At 39.8% G+C, this 17,585-nt stretch overlaps 1 protein-coding gene across 1 annotated transcript in view; it reads left to right on the top strand.

Annotated features, from left to right (window-relative positions):
* The first annotated feature begins 6,801 nt into the window (after positions 1-6,801).
* LOC110529319 (B-cell lymphoma/leukemia 11B) overlaps positions 6,802-17,585 on the top strand; it is a 46,511-nt gene continuing 35,727 nt past the window's right edge. The window contains exon 1 of the mRNA XM_036984671.1: positions 6,802-7,746. Within this exon, the coding sequence (XP_036840566.1) occupies positions 7,683-7,746 (64 nt within the window). The 5' untranslated portion in view covers positions 6,802-7,682. The remainder of the gene's footprint in view (positions 7,747-17,585) is intronic.

The following is a 17,585-nucleotide window of genomic DNA, read 5'->3' as shown; positions in this document are numbered from 1 at the left end:
CATCAGTTTTGAGGAAGCTATACGACGTGGCTTGTTGTTAATGTTTGATGTCAGACTGTTATACCTATGGAACTGGAACTATACAGTAGATGAAGCGAGGGAGTAACTTTATAAACCTCGTTGCTTTATTCTTAACCAGAGCATGTTGGTAACAGGCAGGCAGGCAGGCTGGCAGGCCCACTCAGAACGGTGTTTTGGCTGCGTCCCAATACTGTAACAATTAAGCAATATTGAAGACCCATGCAGAATTTTACTATGGGAAGTAAACTGATCATAAATTAATATTATAACGTTTGTGTGTGTAGTGGTTATGATGCATATGAGCTTTTTTGAATGAGTTTACCCCATTGATCTTTTCATGTTAAAGGATCGGACCCTTTTTCACATTTTCTCCTAAAATTACATACCCAAATCTAACTGCCTGTAGCTCAGGACCTGAAGCAAGGATATGCATATTCTTGATACCGTTTGAAAGAAAACACTTTGAAGTTTGTGTTAATGTGAAATGAATGTAGGAGAATATAACTTTAGATCTGGTAAAAAAAATAATACAAAGAAAATAACGTTCGTTTTTTTGTACCATCATCTTCGAAATGCAAGAGAAAGGCCGTAATGCATTATTCCAGCCCAAGCGCAATTTAGATTTTGGCCACTAGATGGCAGCAGTGTACGTGCACAGTTTTAGACTGATCCAATGCATATCTCCAATGCAATGCATATCTGTTCAAAATGTACAACATTTTGTATTTTTGTATTAATACATTTTCAAGGGGGGGAGGGGGAGGGGGGGGGGGGGGGGGGGGGGGGGGGGGGGGGGGGGGGGGTAAAATAGAGGTTAAAATCGCCCACTGGAGTCAATGCATTAATTTACTACTGGACAAATTGATAAACATATATGCTTTGCTTTGGATTGTCTAGTTGCCTCTTTTACTGAAAACATTACAGATATCACATTATTCATTGAGGGACAAATTCGGCCTACCGCACAATCAAGTTGATAGATTTGACTAATACATCAGTCCATATTGGGCAATGTGTTTGCAATTTCAGAGTTGACTAGAATGGTGAAACAAACTCTTTCCCCATCACTCAAGTTTCAGTCAAACAAAATCATCTGATTTGTATTTGGTTGAAGGAAGGAGATAAATTGTCTCTGTCACAACTAATGTGTGTCAGTTGTGTCCAAGAACATGAGGCAATCGGCTCCCAATAGCCTCGCTCATCTCTTCCCATTATCTCTATGTGAATCTATCGCCCAACTCCCAGAGAACAGACAGCTTTGAAACATTTACTTAATCCCAATTAAAATCTGGAATCTGCATGCATTATTAACCCTTTCTCAGACAAAAGCCTATTAACTGTGGGAAGAGTTGTCACATTGTGTGCCATGGGCCACTGTTGCAAGTCTTGTCTGGTAGTTTGTTGCCCATAGCAAGAGATCTTAATCTGTCACTCAGGCCGTAGGACACACACACGCACGCACACACACACACACACACACACACACACACACACACACACACTAACACACACACACACACACACACACACACACAGACACACACACACACACACACAGTAAATCATCTCATGAATAATATACTCCTTTCTTCTGTATTAATATTAAACAGTGCATAATGAGGCACTATAAGCAAATCCCAGAGCAATATTCCTATTAACCGTGATGTGTCCCTACAGTGAACCTCTCTTTGTTTTCTCATTGTCCTTTTTCACATGATGTTAAATTATTTAACCTGTACTGTGAGCTCAATTTTTTGTTGTTGCTGTTTTGGCTCTGTACTCCAGCACTTTAGATTGGAAATGATACAACAACCATGAGGTTAAAGTGCAAACTGTCAGCTTTAAATTGAGGGTATTTTCATCCATATCAGGTGAACCGTTTAGAAATTACAGCACTTTTTGTACATAATCCCCACAACTAGTATTGGAACAAATGAACTTATACAGAATGTGTATTAAATATGTCATAAGTTTAGTATTTGGGGCCATATTCCTAGCACACAATGACAACATACAGCTTGTGACTCTACAAACTCGTTAGATGCATTTGCTGTTTGTTTTTGATGTGTTTCAGATTATTTTTGTGCCCAATAGAAATGAGTGCTAAATAATCTATTGTGTAAAGTCACTTGGAGTCACTTATGTTGTAACATTTCAATTCCAAAGTGCTGGAGTACAGAGCGACAACAACCAGCAATGTGTCTCTGTCCCAATACTTTTGGAGCTCACCGTAAATCACATTGCACTTGGCTGTTTGGGTGTTTTTTTGCTATCACAATTGGGACTCTGTAGAGATCCCACGATCTTTGGAAATGTTCATTGACGGATTGCATTAATGCACGTATGTTATGTTATTATTCAATAGCATTTCCATGACCATGCTGTACATTTTTCAGCCCTTACTGTAAAGTCCTTAACGCCGTTAGCTTTACAGTCGTTTCCCATTCCCTGTGTTGAATGCCCTCCAGTGTTTCAGTTACTTTACTCTCATGGTCTTTCCCTGGGACAGTACTCACACAGCGCTGACACGCAAAACTTGTCTCCTCAGAAGCAACACTTTGGACTTAAAAACTTTCCTGAGTCCACAAGCAGTATGTTGTGGTGTCTTGGCCCGATGCTACTGGGCTATAACTGTCTTTGCCCCGAGCCAACAGCGATCCGCCATCATGGAGCTATACTGATGTTTTATTGAGGAACCCAAGGGGTAAGGATCAGGGAGCTGGGACTCAGGGAGCCGGAGGGATCATGGTAAGAGTGTGTAACTTCTCTCTCTGTTTCTCTGCTTCTCTGTTTCCCTCTCTCTCTCTCTCTCTCTCTCTCTCTCTCTCTTTTTCTTGCTCTCTTTCTATTTCTCTCGCTCTCTCTCTCTCTCTCGCTCTCGCTCTCTCTCTCGCTCTCGCTCTCTATACTGTGTGTGTGTGTGTGTGTGTGTGTTTATATATATATACATTGCATTTGGAAAGTATCCAGACCCCTCAACTTTTTCCACATTTTGTTACTTTATAGCCTTATTCTAAAATGGATTCAATGTATTTTCCACATCATCAATCTACACACATACCCCATAATGATGTCACAATGCCCCATAATGACATCACAATGCCCCATAATGACATCACAATACCCCATAAAGATGTCACAATGCCCCATAATGACATCACAATACCCCATAAAGATGTCACAATGCCCCATAATGACATCACAATACCCCATAAAGATGTCACAATGCCCATAATGACATCACAATACCCCATAAAGATGTCACAATGCCCCATAATGACATCACAATACCCCATAATGACAAAGCAAAAACTGTTTTTTAGAACATTTTGCAAATGTATAAAAATAAATGAAATATCACATTTACATAATTATTCAGACACTTTACTCAGTACTTTGTGGAAGCACCTTTGCCAGCGATTACAGCCTTGAGTCTTCTTGGGTATATGACGCTACAAGCTTGGCATACCTGTATTTGGGGAGTTTCTCCCATTCTTCTCTGCAGATCCTCTCTCAGGTTGGATGGGGAGCGTCGCTACACAGCTATTTTCAGGTCTCTCCAGAGATGTTTGATCGGGTTCAAGTCCGGGCTCTGGCTGGGCCACTCAAGGACAAGTCACTGGACTTGTCCCAAAGCCAATCCTGTGTTATCTTGGCTGTATGCTTAGGGTCGTTGTCCTGATGGAAAGTGAACCTTTGCCTCAGTCTGAGGTCCTGAGCGCTCTGGAGCAGGTTTTCATCAAGGATCTCTCTGTACTTTGCTCTGTTGATCTTTCCCTCAATCCTGACTCGTCTCCCAGTCCGTGCTGCTGAAAAACAACCCCACAGCATGATGCTGCCACCACCATGCTTCACCGTAGGGATGGTTCTTGGTTTCCTCCAGGTGTGACACATGGCATTTAGTTCAAAGAGTTCAATCTTGATTTCATCAGACCAGAGAGTCTTGTTTCTCTTGGTCTGAGAGTCCTTTAGAGAGTCCTTTTGGCAAACTCCAAGTGGGCTGTCATGTGCCTTTTGCTGGAGCTCTGTCAGAGTGACCATCCGGTTCTTGGTCACCTCTCTGACCTCCCTCACCTCCCTCTCCCCCGATTTCTCAGTTTGGCCAGGCGGATAGTCTGTGAAGAGTCTTGGTGGTTACAAATAAGAATATGAATTTGTTCTTAAATGGCTTGCCTAGTTAAATAAAGGTTCAATAAAACCAATAAAAATAAAAATAAAGATTGATGGAGGCCACTGTCTTCTTGGGGACCTTCAATGCTGCATACATTTTTTGGAACCCTTCCCCAGATCTGTGCCTCGACACAATTCCTTCCACCTCATGGTTTAGTTTTTGCTCTGACATGCACTGTCAACAATGGGACCTTATATAGACAGGTGTGTGCCTTTCCAAATCATGTCCAATCAATTGAATTTACTACAGGTGGACTCCTGGATGACTAATCTTAAGGATGATCAATGGAAACAGGATGCACCTGAGCTCAATTTCAAGTCTCATAGCAAAGGGTCTGAATACTTATGTAAATAAGGTATTTCTGTTTTTATTTATAATGAATGTACAAACAATTCTAAAAACCTGTTTTCACTTCGTTGGTATGTGTTATTGTGTGTAGATTGATGATTTAAAAAAAATATTTAATCCATTTTAGAATAAGTCTGTAACGTAACAAAATATAGAACATTTCAAGGGGTCTGAATAGGTCTGAATAGTTTCCGAATGCACTGTATACATTTTTTTTTCTCTCTCTGTGTCGCTCTCTCTCTTTCAATCTGTCTGTCTGTCTCTTTCTCTCAGTCACTGTCTATCAATTTAAATCTAATGTTCCTTTATTGGCATGATGTGTTGATACATAATGCCATAGCACAAGTCACATTATAAAAAGAGTAACACAGTGATTAACAATAGAAAATAAATAGGTTATGGAATTCAGCAGAATTATCAAGTAACAATGTTAATGGACTAGATAAAAATAATAATAGCAATAGAAACGGTTAAACAGAGAATTCATTGAAAATGAGAATCTGCTCTTAATTGCTCTGCCTGTTAAAATATACAAACGTATATATAGATACCAGTCACTCTGTGTACAATGGCCTCTTGTCAAAATGCTCTGCTTGTTGACAACACACATAGATTACCTATTAGATTTCCGTACACCGTTTCTACGTTAGGGTCTTCTGAGGTTACGTTGATTTGAGACAGAGCTGATATGACATTTCATTTATATAAATAATGACTGTCCCGGACATCCCATAGGCCTGGCCTCAAGCAATCAGACGTCTAATGCTCTTAAAATGTACTTTCATGTAATATTCATCGCAGCCTATAATAAATGTTGTATACCATTGCCTCGGTTGATCTGAAATGGAAATTGTGTCCACATGAAGTTCATTTTTTAATTTGATCATACTTAATTTGATCATACTTAATTTGATCATACTTAATTTTACAGTCACTAAAATGTCCTCATTCGTATGTGAACAACATAGCAATTAGTATGCTGCAGTACTTACATGATACTTCATTAGATTAAAGATGCCCCTCTTTTACACTAATTGGGGCGTGACTGGACGGACAAGGTGGTGAGGTCCTAGGAAATCTACATGTATGAAGCGTTTAAAACTAATGTTACAAACAGTCTGGAATAATTGGAATGTGGTGTTAACCTTTATACACTATGTCTCTCAAGTGGGTCATTCAGTTTCATCATCCAATCTATGATGACCAGAGAGCATCACACTTTAATGTCATTGACGGTGTTTTTTTTTTCTTCTCAAGGAGGCCATAGTACTTGACTGACCTGATCATCCTGTCCAAATAGGAATGATTTAAATGGGTATAGAAATCCCTATTATGGCAAATTAAGTGGCATTTTTAAAGGAGAAAATGATGTGAGGAAATGTGACAGTTGAGACATCAACTGTTCTGAGACTCGCTAATAATGCACATATTGTACAATGAAACCCAATAAAGTGACGCACAGCCACAGGGGAACGTTAGAGGAGGCTAACATCGTCATGCCAACAGAGGGTACTGTTGCTTCACAACAAGGTGGAGATGAATATGTAGAACACAGACAAACACAGGGGAGATTTCCCTTTTGGCATACCTGTGCAGTATGTCTGTCTATTGTTATACATGTCACAATGGACTGCTTTCCCATAAATTGTTATTGTTTAAAATGTGAAATGTTTGCTACCTCAATTAATTAAATAATCATTATAGGCCAACATGTCTGAGAGGGTATAATGCACAAAATTAAAATATACTGTCCTCATAACAATGGGTTGTTTTTTATTATGTATTCTAGCATTAATGCCTCAATTAATTATAGCCTAATGTTCTTTTTGGCACAGCATTTTTTATGTAGGACTCCGTGTCTTATTTTACATATTAGCAAAATGATAAACAATTGAAACACTGCATTAGTAATAAACATAATCTTTAAGAAAAATTGCTATAGCATTTACGCAAAGCGAATGTCGGTAGCCTATTGAATGTAGAATCAAATCTAATTTGGACCAAATCACTTCTATGCTTACCCCAAAACCCCAGTCTTCAAATTACTCAGGCTCAAAGTAGCCTTATTGACAGTTTAAAGCTTTTTCAAAATCCACCTTGAAATCTGTTACATGATATGCCATCATCTTATTGTGAAAGCGATTTGGAACGGGTTGTCTGCGCTATGTGCGCACGGTTTGCGTTGGTTTCCTCGCGCTGTGTCCATTTGATTCCTTACCGCACGCGCCAAACGCGCGCACTCCAGGTAAGCCAATGGGCACCCGAGTCACCGCTAGTCGCCCCCACTGCCCCCAAGTCCCACTAATGTCTCTCTCAGCGTGGACGCAACGTCACGTCCGTACTTGAACTTGAATTCTTATCCCATTGTACAGAGGCAACCCCAGCCATACACACACGAAGGGGTCCTCCCAAAGCAACAAGACGGAAACACTGGACCTCCACTGTTTGGAATGAGAGAAAGAGGAGGTGTTTGGCTGTGACTGGCTGTTGTCTCCGTCTCCCCCTCAACTCCTAGAGCGTAGAGTTCCATGCCATTCCGTTCACCGTTGCCAAGACGCGCGCCGCGAGGACTGAATGGGGCCAAAGCTCACATCACGTAAATGAGTAGCTAATTTGTTATAATTATTTAAGAACATATCAGAGGAGAAGAAGAGGTGACAGTTGAATCGAATATTGACCCATCGGTCGAAGAGTGGCATGCACCGTAGGCTACCCCAGTTGTCAACGCGCTGCAGAAGAGGGCACCTCGTCGGAATTTAAATGATCGTTATTCTCTGCAATCATTACAATATCCATTGCTGTATTAACAAAACATAACCTTCCAGAAATATTTGCATGCACCTGCATGTTTCTGTTGTGTCCTAAAGCTTCCTTTGGCAATTCCAGGTGTTGCGTTTAGGGTGAGTGATTCTGCGATAAGAGAACTAACTGGACAATTGACCAACGGTTTTTACCCGCCTTTCAACAACCACAATAAAAACACACTAGGCTCATTTTCACTTGCAGTAGCTTTGTGAAAATCGTCTGAATTGGAAGCAATTTGAAAAAAAGTTACCGGGCACCAGACCAGCGGAGGATCATCACGGAGCAAGCCAACCCCAAGCGCAGGTCTCCGGGCGATGCCAGAGTAGATGCAGGGGCAATGTCCCGTCGCAAGCAGGGGAACCCTCAGCACCTACCACTGTCGCAAAGAGAAACAATACGACGTGAGTATGATCATCTTATAGATCAATTGTTAATAGCCCAAATATGTGAATTTAGCATCTTATATACCCGATTAAATTACCATTATCACGCGCAATTATTAGGATGAATTTAGGCCTACATGTTTACGGTGTGATACTGGAGCAAGCACGATATATTTTAAACACGTATCTTATTCTATAGCATAGCTATTTATGTTTAATGCAAACCACTTTAAAAAACAATATTTGCAAGAGGTGTGGAATGGTCTGACTTTTAAGTAGTTTTTGCAAGAACCTGAAAAATCAAAAGTCCAGAATAACTTTCTTTGTAAGGACCTACTGATGTCCAGAAAAAAAACCGAGCGTGCATTCATGGTTATAACCAGCCTTTATAGGTTATTGTTTCGGGCGTATTTAACCAATAATTAATTCACATTTAAAACCAAAATAATTGTGCAACAAAAACATACTATTTTATTTCACAATTTACAATTCCAAATGTAAAGATAATGTATTTATTCATTCTAATAGCCTATTGTTGAATCGTACATTTCTGTCCCTGTGGCTAAATGTCAAGTGGCTATTAGGCATTGTGTTATTGAAATTCATTAACCAAAATTGCACTTGTGTTTTAAAGTACAATTAGTTGAGAAGACATGTGACACTCATAGACTACGGTGTGCGAAGAAACATAACATGCCATCCTGGTTGCTTGGAAACCTTTCAAAAAATATTCAATTAGACTTTAGTTGTGCATAACGCCATATCTCTCTCTCACACACACACACACACACACACACACACACACACACACACACACACACACCAATACTTAGAAGACATCAATAATTCCTTGATCAGTCCGTGAAATGTATCTTCCTGATTTCACTGAAATCCTTTATTATCTAAGTTAGCCCATTCAAGCATGCATTTTGAGAATGGTATTGCCTATACCCTTTTCTGCTCGACGAAAACGATGTATTTATGTCAGCGTGACATTCAGGTGAATATTGATTATATAATTATTCTATGCAGTCTAATCGTTTCTTTCTTTTGGCCGGAGATGCTGCAGTTGTTGCGGGTATTATCGGCATATTGTGCATTATAGACCTGCACTTTATTAGCGAAAAGCCATGTCTGGATACCAAGTTATTGGGAGAGAAGAAGAGCATGTGGATCAAGGTTGTGAATAGTTAGTTGATGTTCAGCCGTCTGGTAGGCCTATAATAACTTATATTGGAAAAGGACGGGGTATCTAAAGTACCACCAACGTCACCAAAATGCTTGAAAACGATTCGCTTCTTGTCGTGGATTCCAGGCTGGTGGATTCGGGTAGGCAGGCCTTCATTTAATGCCGTAATCATCAGTAGTTAATCGAAGTGAATTTCCTAGGCCCGAACCGATATGTTATAGATTACATCTGATTGAAGATTGTTGTGGGCATATGAGTAAAATACGTCACATTTTAAATCAGTTAAATAAATCCAGAGTTTTCCCAGCGCTCTCTCCCGTTCTTAAATCCAATTTCATAGTGGCCTAATCTAGCTAATTCATAACAGAGGTTTATGATGTAATCTTTGGATAAATCTGTTTTGTGTTGAGCGGGGTTAGGTACATTATGTCCTACCCAACACTATTTAACATGTAGACTAATCATTTACTCTGCAGCCTTTTTACTGGATTTATCCCCAATTGATTAGACCTTTAAATCTTCTTTTTATTCTATCATGATTTTTTAATCTTTCAGTATTTTAACCCTCAACCCCAGATATCAATACCAAGTATATATATATATATACATGTATATATATATATATTTTTTAAAGCAAGTAAAGTCATAACAGCTTGAATAATTCAATTGAAATAATTTATTTTGAACCAAAATCATTTTGCATGTCACAAAGGCTGTTTCAATTTTCACCCCAAGACAAAGGAAGGCCTAACATTCTCAGTGTGGATCCGATTACCTTCAGTTGTGGTCTAACCTTGCGTGCTGATGTGACTTATTGTAATATTGTTGTAGCCTAGGCATGCATCCTATATACGAGATGCTCTGCAATGGTTGGATCCCTGCTTGCTGCAGCTGGGACTGGATTCCCGCTGTCGGCTATCAGACAGCAGCAGCCATTGGTTATCAATAGGCCTGAGTAATGAAAATTAAAGTGCTGTCATTCTCTCTTCATAGCAGGTGAGAGGAGTCAAACATGATAGCAGTTAAATCAGCAACCTGGTCAGTTGCTGCAGGACGAGGACAGGAGTTTTGTATTACAGTTGTTTTCATCAGGTGTCGTTCACAGCAATCCCCTTCCCCATGTATGCATATAATGTGCTCATGAGTAGAACTGAAATAGGTACAGGCCTATTGCCTGCGCCCACTGTAAGTGTTATTAGATTACATGTATTACTGAAAGGACGGGAGATGTAACAGGTTTGTAAGAGATGCTACATCTGCATTGTAGGGTTAGCAGCAGGAAAGGGTGTTGTTTTCTGTCTCACAAATCACCCGTTTTTCAGTTGACGAATCGGTGAGGATGATGGACAGGTGAGCCCGAGGCAGGTCTGTGTTTAAGTTCATCAACAACCCTCGGGATGCAGCTCGTAACATCACACAGGGCTCAGGGGACATTCCACCACTATAATAGCTCCTACACACCTATGGCTCATTTGCTTACAGAGCTACGGAACGAACCGTGTGTTCAAATATTTCAAAAAGTTTGAAAATGCTTCTTCAACGACAACCTAGTTATCTATAGTGAATATCTGAAACTGTGAGTGTGTGTGTGTGTGTGTGTGTGTGTGTTTGCATGTGGGCGTGTATGTATTTATGACTGGGAAGCACAGAACAGTTACTGGCATAACGCTAAGCCAGAGGATTTAAACGATTCAACTTTAACGTTAAATACAATGCATATATTCTATGAAATAAATGTAATTAGACTATAAACTAGGAAAGAGAGAAAGACAGAGAGGGAGAGAACAAGAGAAAGAGAATGTAGAATTTGTATGTGTCCATCTGCCCATCTGTCTCCCCACCTGTCCCTAATTCTGTCCACCTGTGTCTGCGTGTGTACATACGCATTGCGTGTGTACATATGCATTGTGTGTGTGTAGCCGTGTGTGTGTGTGAGGTTTTGTGTGTTTGCATGTGTCCATGCCTGTATTTACAGTATAGGCCCTGCAAATGAATTAAGCCAAATACACGTAGTGTGCTCATATGTGTGTAAACCGATACTGGGCGAGCTGCCTTATATCATGCCATAACCCCCAGGTTAGCCCTGGAGGTAATACACCCATCTGGTAGGGAGAGGAGAGGGAAGGGGAGAGGGACGGAGGTGCGTATAAGGAGGGAGGGAGGTGCGTATAAGAAGGGGGGGAGGGAGGGAGGGAGGGAGGGAGGGAGGGAGGGAGGGAGGGAGGAGACCAGAGGCTAAAGGACAGTGTTGGGGAGTAGTTCAACTAGTAATTCAAGTACATTTTACAGTAGCTTGGTGGTAGTTGAACTAAATGGAAATCTTGGTAGTGTTACCTGTAGTTAATTACTTTTTTGTAGCGTTGTAGCTAACTACTGGAACTACAAACTACTTTTTTTTTGCAAAAAGAGTATAAAATGTAGCTTTGAGCAGCTATGAACGGGGTTCACAGGATGACAGACAGGACACGATCAGTTGGATAACAAAGCAAGCACTCTATCATGTAGGAACTATTTTCCGTTATGTGCAATCACTGAAAGCATTACCACGTTTTTCTCTCAATGCCATGGTTGACGCAAGTGTAGTTTAGCCTAGTGCTGTAGGCTGGTTACCTTGAATGCCGCAGGTAATCATTCTTAAATTTTCAGGCTCCCGAGTGACGCAGCGGTCTAAGGCACTGCATCTCAGTGCTAGAGGCATCACTATAGGACCTGGTACAAATCCAGGCTGTATCACATCCCGCCGTGATTGGGACTCCCATAAGGCGGCGCACAATTGGCCCAGCATCGTCTGGATTTGGCCGGAGTAGGCTGTCATTGTAAATAAGAATTTGTCCTTAACTGACTTGCCTAGTTAAATATAGGTTAAATATTTGTATATTTTTTAAAGTCATTACTTTATGTATTGAGTTTATTTACAAATCTTGGGGTCAATTTGACTAATGGTTTATGTTAAGATAAGTTTTAAATATTTTCTGTGTTATTTTAACAATATTTCACAAATAATTTAAATCTAACATACCTTTGCTCAAGTCCACTTGACCAATAGTTATTGATCTAGTATCTTTGGGTGCCACTGGTGCCAATGACATCTATAGTACCACCAACTGGTCTGGTGCCAATGACATCTATAGTACCACCAACTAGTCTGGTGCCAATGACATCTATCGTGCCACCAACTAGTCTGGTGCCAATGACATCTATCGTGCCACCAACTAGTCTGGTGCCAATGACATCTATCGTGCCACCAACTAGTCTGGTGCCAATGACATCTATCGTGCCACCAACTAGTCTGGTGCCAATGACATCTATCGTGCCACCAACTAGTCTGGTGCCAATGACATCTATCGTGCCACCAACTAGTCTGGTGCCAATGACATCTATCGTGCCACCAACTAGTCTGGTGCCAATGACATCTATCGTGCCACCAACTAGTCTGGTGCAGCCATCTACAGTTGCATTGACTTTATATTCACAAAGATTCTAAGGATATATACATAAGGTTTACATACCAAGCTTCATGGCCCCATGTCCATGGGTTCAGTTCTTAAAGCCCTGGTGTGATATAGTGCCACCTAGTGGTGTAGCGTGGTCGACGTTGAATTCAGCAACTAATCATTCTCAAATCATTGGCTAATTCATTGAGTTCATGTATACCAAATCTGGAATCAATCTGATTTATGATTCATGAGTAGATTTTTCCTGTAATTTTTTTTTAGCACTAGTACATGTGCTAACGTACATCTATAGGTACAGAGCGGATATATTTGAATGCAACAACCATCTTTTTTTCTATCAAAACCATTAAAGACTGATGTAATGAGTCTTAATCCCAAATCTGGAGTGAATCTGACGTTATGATTCACGAGGAGAAGATGATTACAGATGATTTTCACCATTAGCATTACATTATACAAAGAATGAGTTGTTAAAAGCCAATGAGTCCCACCCTATCGTCAGCGCGTTTTGGACTTATAACCACTTTTAAACATTGTGTACAGACTGTGCAGTACCACTGGCTTCGTCTATTCCATCTGCATCCGTAGATACCAAGCATTATTGTGTGTGATTCACGGGGGCTGAGCTACAGCGGTGTTTGTAAGACAAGGGCAGAAGAGGAGCCGGGTCTTTTATACAACAAATGTCTGTAGAGTCCCAGTGGTTTGAGCTACAAACTAATAAAAGCTATATATGAAAAGCGGAGACTACACCAGCTACACAAGAGTCGTAAGAAGGTAAGAGGTTAACAGGACATAGTGTCTATAATACTGTAATAAGCTCGCATAAATTCAGGGAGTTGCTGTCACAAACTCCACACAGTTGTCACTGACTAGTTGGATATTAATTTCCTAGTGAGTAAACCATTTCTGTACTTACAGCATCCATGTAAATAAATGTTTTATCAGGATCCTGCTTTTGCAGACAGACCTGATAAATAAATCTGGACTTCCAAAGCACAAACCTGGTAAAAAAAATGGTTTATTTGATTTACTTTTGTCAGTAAAACTCATGAATGGAAATGTTTATGTCAAATTGTTTTGTCTTCTACTCGTTGTCCTGGTTATCCTAATAAATAACAAAACACATAATTGTGAGCCTAAATATAAGATAAATGCAGATAAATGTAAAGCAGATATTTCCTGGAATCTCAGGACTGAAAAAGTTACATTTTCCTTGTTTTTTGAGAAATCAATACCACAATTCAATGAGGTTGATCTTAGGGACGTCCATGACAGCGATGATAGCGACGGATGATAGTGATGACATCCATGATAGCGATGACATCCATGATAGCGATGACATCCATGATAGTGATGACATCCATGATAGTGATGACATCCATGATAGTGATGATAGCGATGACATCCATGATAGCGATGACATCCATGATAGCGATGACATCCATGATAGCGATGACATCCATGATAGCGATGACATCCATGATAGCGATGACATCCATGATAGCGATGACATCCATGATAGTGATGACAGTGGATTGACAGTGATTTAAATGGAGACGTAAAATCCCGTTTATGATTTTGTCGATAACTTTTCTCAAATGTAAGTTAAGACATACATTCCACATTTGGTGTCATTCGGTCCTATGGTTCATGTCAAGGAGATTTTTAAAAGTATTTTTAGCATATTTTAACACTTCTGTATAGGTTAGCATTTAGTGTGGTCATCTTTAAATACATCGTTATTTTCTCACATTCTTTAGGGGCTGTTGTGATGAGTCCAAAGACCACATTTGGAGTGAATCGGACTTCTAGTCCATCAAAGATTTTTTTAAATTATTATTTTAAGGATTAAATAGTGAAAATAGTGAATTGCTTACAGTTTGTTTATTGTTTAAGATATCAATACCAAACAAGGAGTTGATTTAAAAAGGATTTCAATCGACACATACAATCAAACTAAGTTAATAAGAGATGTAACATGGGCCTGCATACTGAATATGGTGTTATTTAGACGTATGGTTCATGAGAATATGTTTTTTCAAAAGGTTTTTAAAAATGTCCAAGATGGAGGCAAATATATCGTGACGTATCTTATGGGTCCTTGCGGGCAAATTTGTTTAGCATGAGCCAAGACGGGTGGCGGATATGAGGGTTTAAGTGAGACTGCTCATAACCACGCCACCTACTGGCCAACCAGTGCCGTTATTTTGACCACGTTACTCATGGCTTGTAGTTTCTGCGTGCCAAATTTTGGTAATTTTTTGCTTGAGATATTTGATAATGTCAAGGAAAAACACATCTAAAAATAATAAAAAGGTTCTCAGCTTTGCTATGAATAACTAGATATGGGTGTAGGTAATACATTCTTTTTTTTTATGGCATCAGACCTGCCTTATTCTCACTTGAAACGTAAGTGTTGTGTTTACTGGGCTTAATTGCAAATTCTGACACCAGAGTGATCTGTTCTTACAATTTGTAGTCTATGGTATTTCAGATTCAGGTTAGCTTTAGAGTAGCTGACTTTCCTTTCATTGATAGTAATTGGTAGTTTGGTACACTATATTGACAGTAATTGGTAGTTTGGTACACTATATTGACAGTAATTGGTAGTTTGGTACACTATATTGACAGTAATTGATAGTTTGGTACACTATATTGATAGTAATTGGTAGTTTGGTACACTATATTGACAGTAATTGGTAGTTTGGTACACTATATTGACAGTAATTGGTAGTTTGGTACACTATATTGACAGTAATTGGTAGTTTGGTACACTATATTGACAGTAATTGGTAGTTTGGTACACTATATTGACAGTAATTGGTAGTTTGGTACACTATATTGATAGTAATTGGTAGTTTGGTACACTATATTGATAGTAATTGGTAGTTTGGTACACTATATTGACAGTAATTGGTAGTTTGGTACACTATATTGATAGTAATTGGTAGTTTGGTACACTATATTGACAGTAATTGGTAGTTTGGTACACTATATTGACAGTAATTGGTAGTTTGGTACACTATATTGACAGTAATTGGTAGTTTGGTACACTATATTGATAGTAATTGGTAGTTTGGTACACTATATTGACAGTAATTGGTAGTTTGGTACACTATATTGATAGTAATTGGTAGTTTGGTACACTATATTGACAGTAATTGGTAGTTTGGTACACTATATTGACAGTAATTGGTAGTTTGGTACACTATATTGATAGTAATTGGTAGTTTGGTACACTATATTGATAGTAATTGGTAGTTTGGTACACTATATTGACAGTAATTGGTAGTTTGGTACACTATATTGATAGTAATTGGTAGTTTGGTACACTATATTGACAGTAATTGGTAGTTTGGTACACTATATTGATAGTAATTGGTAGTTTGGTACACTATATTGATAGTAATTGGTAGTTTGGTACACTATATTGACAGTAATTGGTAGTTTGGTACACTATATTGATAGTAATTGGTAGTTTGGTACACTATATTGACAGTAATTGGTAGTTTGGTACACTATATTGATAGTAATTGGTAGTTTGGTACACTATATTGACAGTAATTGGTAGTTTGGTACACTATATTGATAGTAATTGGTAGTTTGGTACACTATATTGACAGTAATTGGTAGTTTGGTACACTATATTGATAGTAATTGGTAGTTTGGTACACTATATTGACAGTAATTGGTAGTTTGGTACACTATATTGATAGTAATTGGTAGTTTGGTACACTATATTGATAGTAATTGGTAGTTTGGTACACTATATTGATAGTAATTGGTAGTTTGGTACACTATATTGACAGTAATTGGTAGTTTGGTACACTATATTGATAGTAATTGGTAGTTTGGTACACTATATTGATAGTAATTGGTAGTTTGGTACACTATATTGATAGTAATTGGTAGTTTGGTACACTATATTGATAGTAATTGGTAGTTTGGTACACTATATTGATAGTAATTGGTAGTTTGGTACACTATATTGATTGAGTGGCTTCCCCAACACTGCTAAAGGAAGATGTTAGGTCGAAGAAGGCGTAAACTAAACTGCCAGTTTAATTGAGTCAACGAGATATCTTGACTGTACATATTGATGTCTGTTTGAAGACTTGCTCAACCAAGCTAGTTAGCCTGCAGCGATGGTTCTACAGGTCATGTTGGGAAGAAGAGAAGAGAACCAGAATATCAGCATATTTCTGGACGTTCTGACTTGCTGTAAATGCTGAGTGTACTTTCTCTCTCTCTCTTTGTATTTGTCTCTCTCTCTCTCTCTCTCTTTCTCTCTCTCTCTCTCTCTCTCTCTCTCTCTCTCTCTCTCTCAGACCTGCACATCCACATAGACAGGTGTGTAGTGTACTGTACATGAATTACTACAACTAATTTCTACAGAGACATAAACTGTAAGAATCCCAAAGTGTACAAAACATTAGGAACACCTTCCTAATATTGAGGCGCACCCCCTTTTGCACTCAGAACAGCCTGATTTTTTCGGGCCATGGACTCCACAAGGTGTCCAAAGCGTTCCACAGAGATGCTGGCCCATGTTGACTCCACAAGGTGTCCAAAGCGTTCCACAGAGATGCCGGCCCATGTTGACTCCACAAGGTGTCCAAAGCGTTCCACAGAGATGCTGGCCCATGTTGACTCCACAAGGTGTCCAAAGCGTTCCACAGAGATGCCGGGCCCATGTTGACTCTACAAGGTGTCCAAAGCGTTCCACAGAGATGCTGGCCCATGTTGACTCCACAAGGTGTCCAAAGCGTTCCACAGAGATGCCGGGCCCATGTTGACTCTACAAGGTGTCCAAAGCGTTCCACAGAGATGCCGGCCCATGTTGACTCCACAAGGTGTCCAAAGCGTTCCACAGAGATGCCGGCCCATGTTGACTCTACAAGGTGTCCAAAGCGTTCCACAGAGATGCTGGCCCATGTTGACTCCACAAGGTGTCCAAAGCGTTCCACAGAGATGCTGGCCCATGTTGACTCCACAAGGTGTCCAAAGCGTTCCACAGAGATGCTGGCCCATGTTGACTCCACAAGGTGTCCAAAGCGTTCCACAGAGATGCTGGCCCATGTTGACTCCACAAGGTGTCCAAAGCGTTCCACAGAGATGCTGGCCCATGTTGACTCCACAAGGTGTCCAAAGCGTTCCACAGAGATGCTGGCCCATGTTGACTCCACAAGGTGTCCAAAGCGTTCCACAGA

The sequence above is a fragment of the Oncorhynchus mykiss genome, chromosome 8 (genome assembly GCF_013265735.2).
Source record: "Oncorhynchus mykiss isolate Arlee chromosome 8, USDA_OmykA_1.1, whole genome shotgun sequence".
Classification (NCBI taxonomy): domain Eukaryota; kingdom Metazoa; phylum Chordata; class Actinopteri; order Salmoniformes; family Salmonidae; genus Oncorhynchus; species Oncorhynchus mykiss.
Note: the sequence above shows the minus strand (reverse complement) of the source record. Positions and strands in the feature narration are given on the sequence as shown.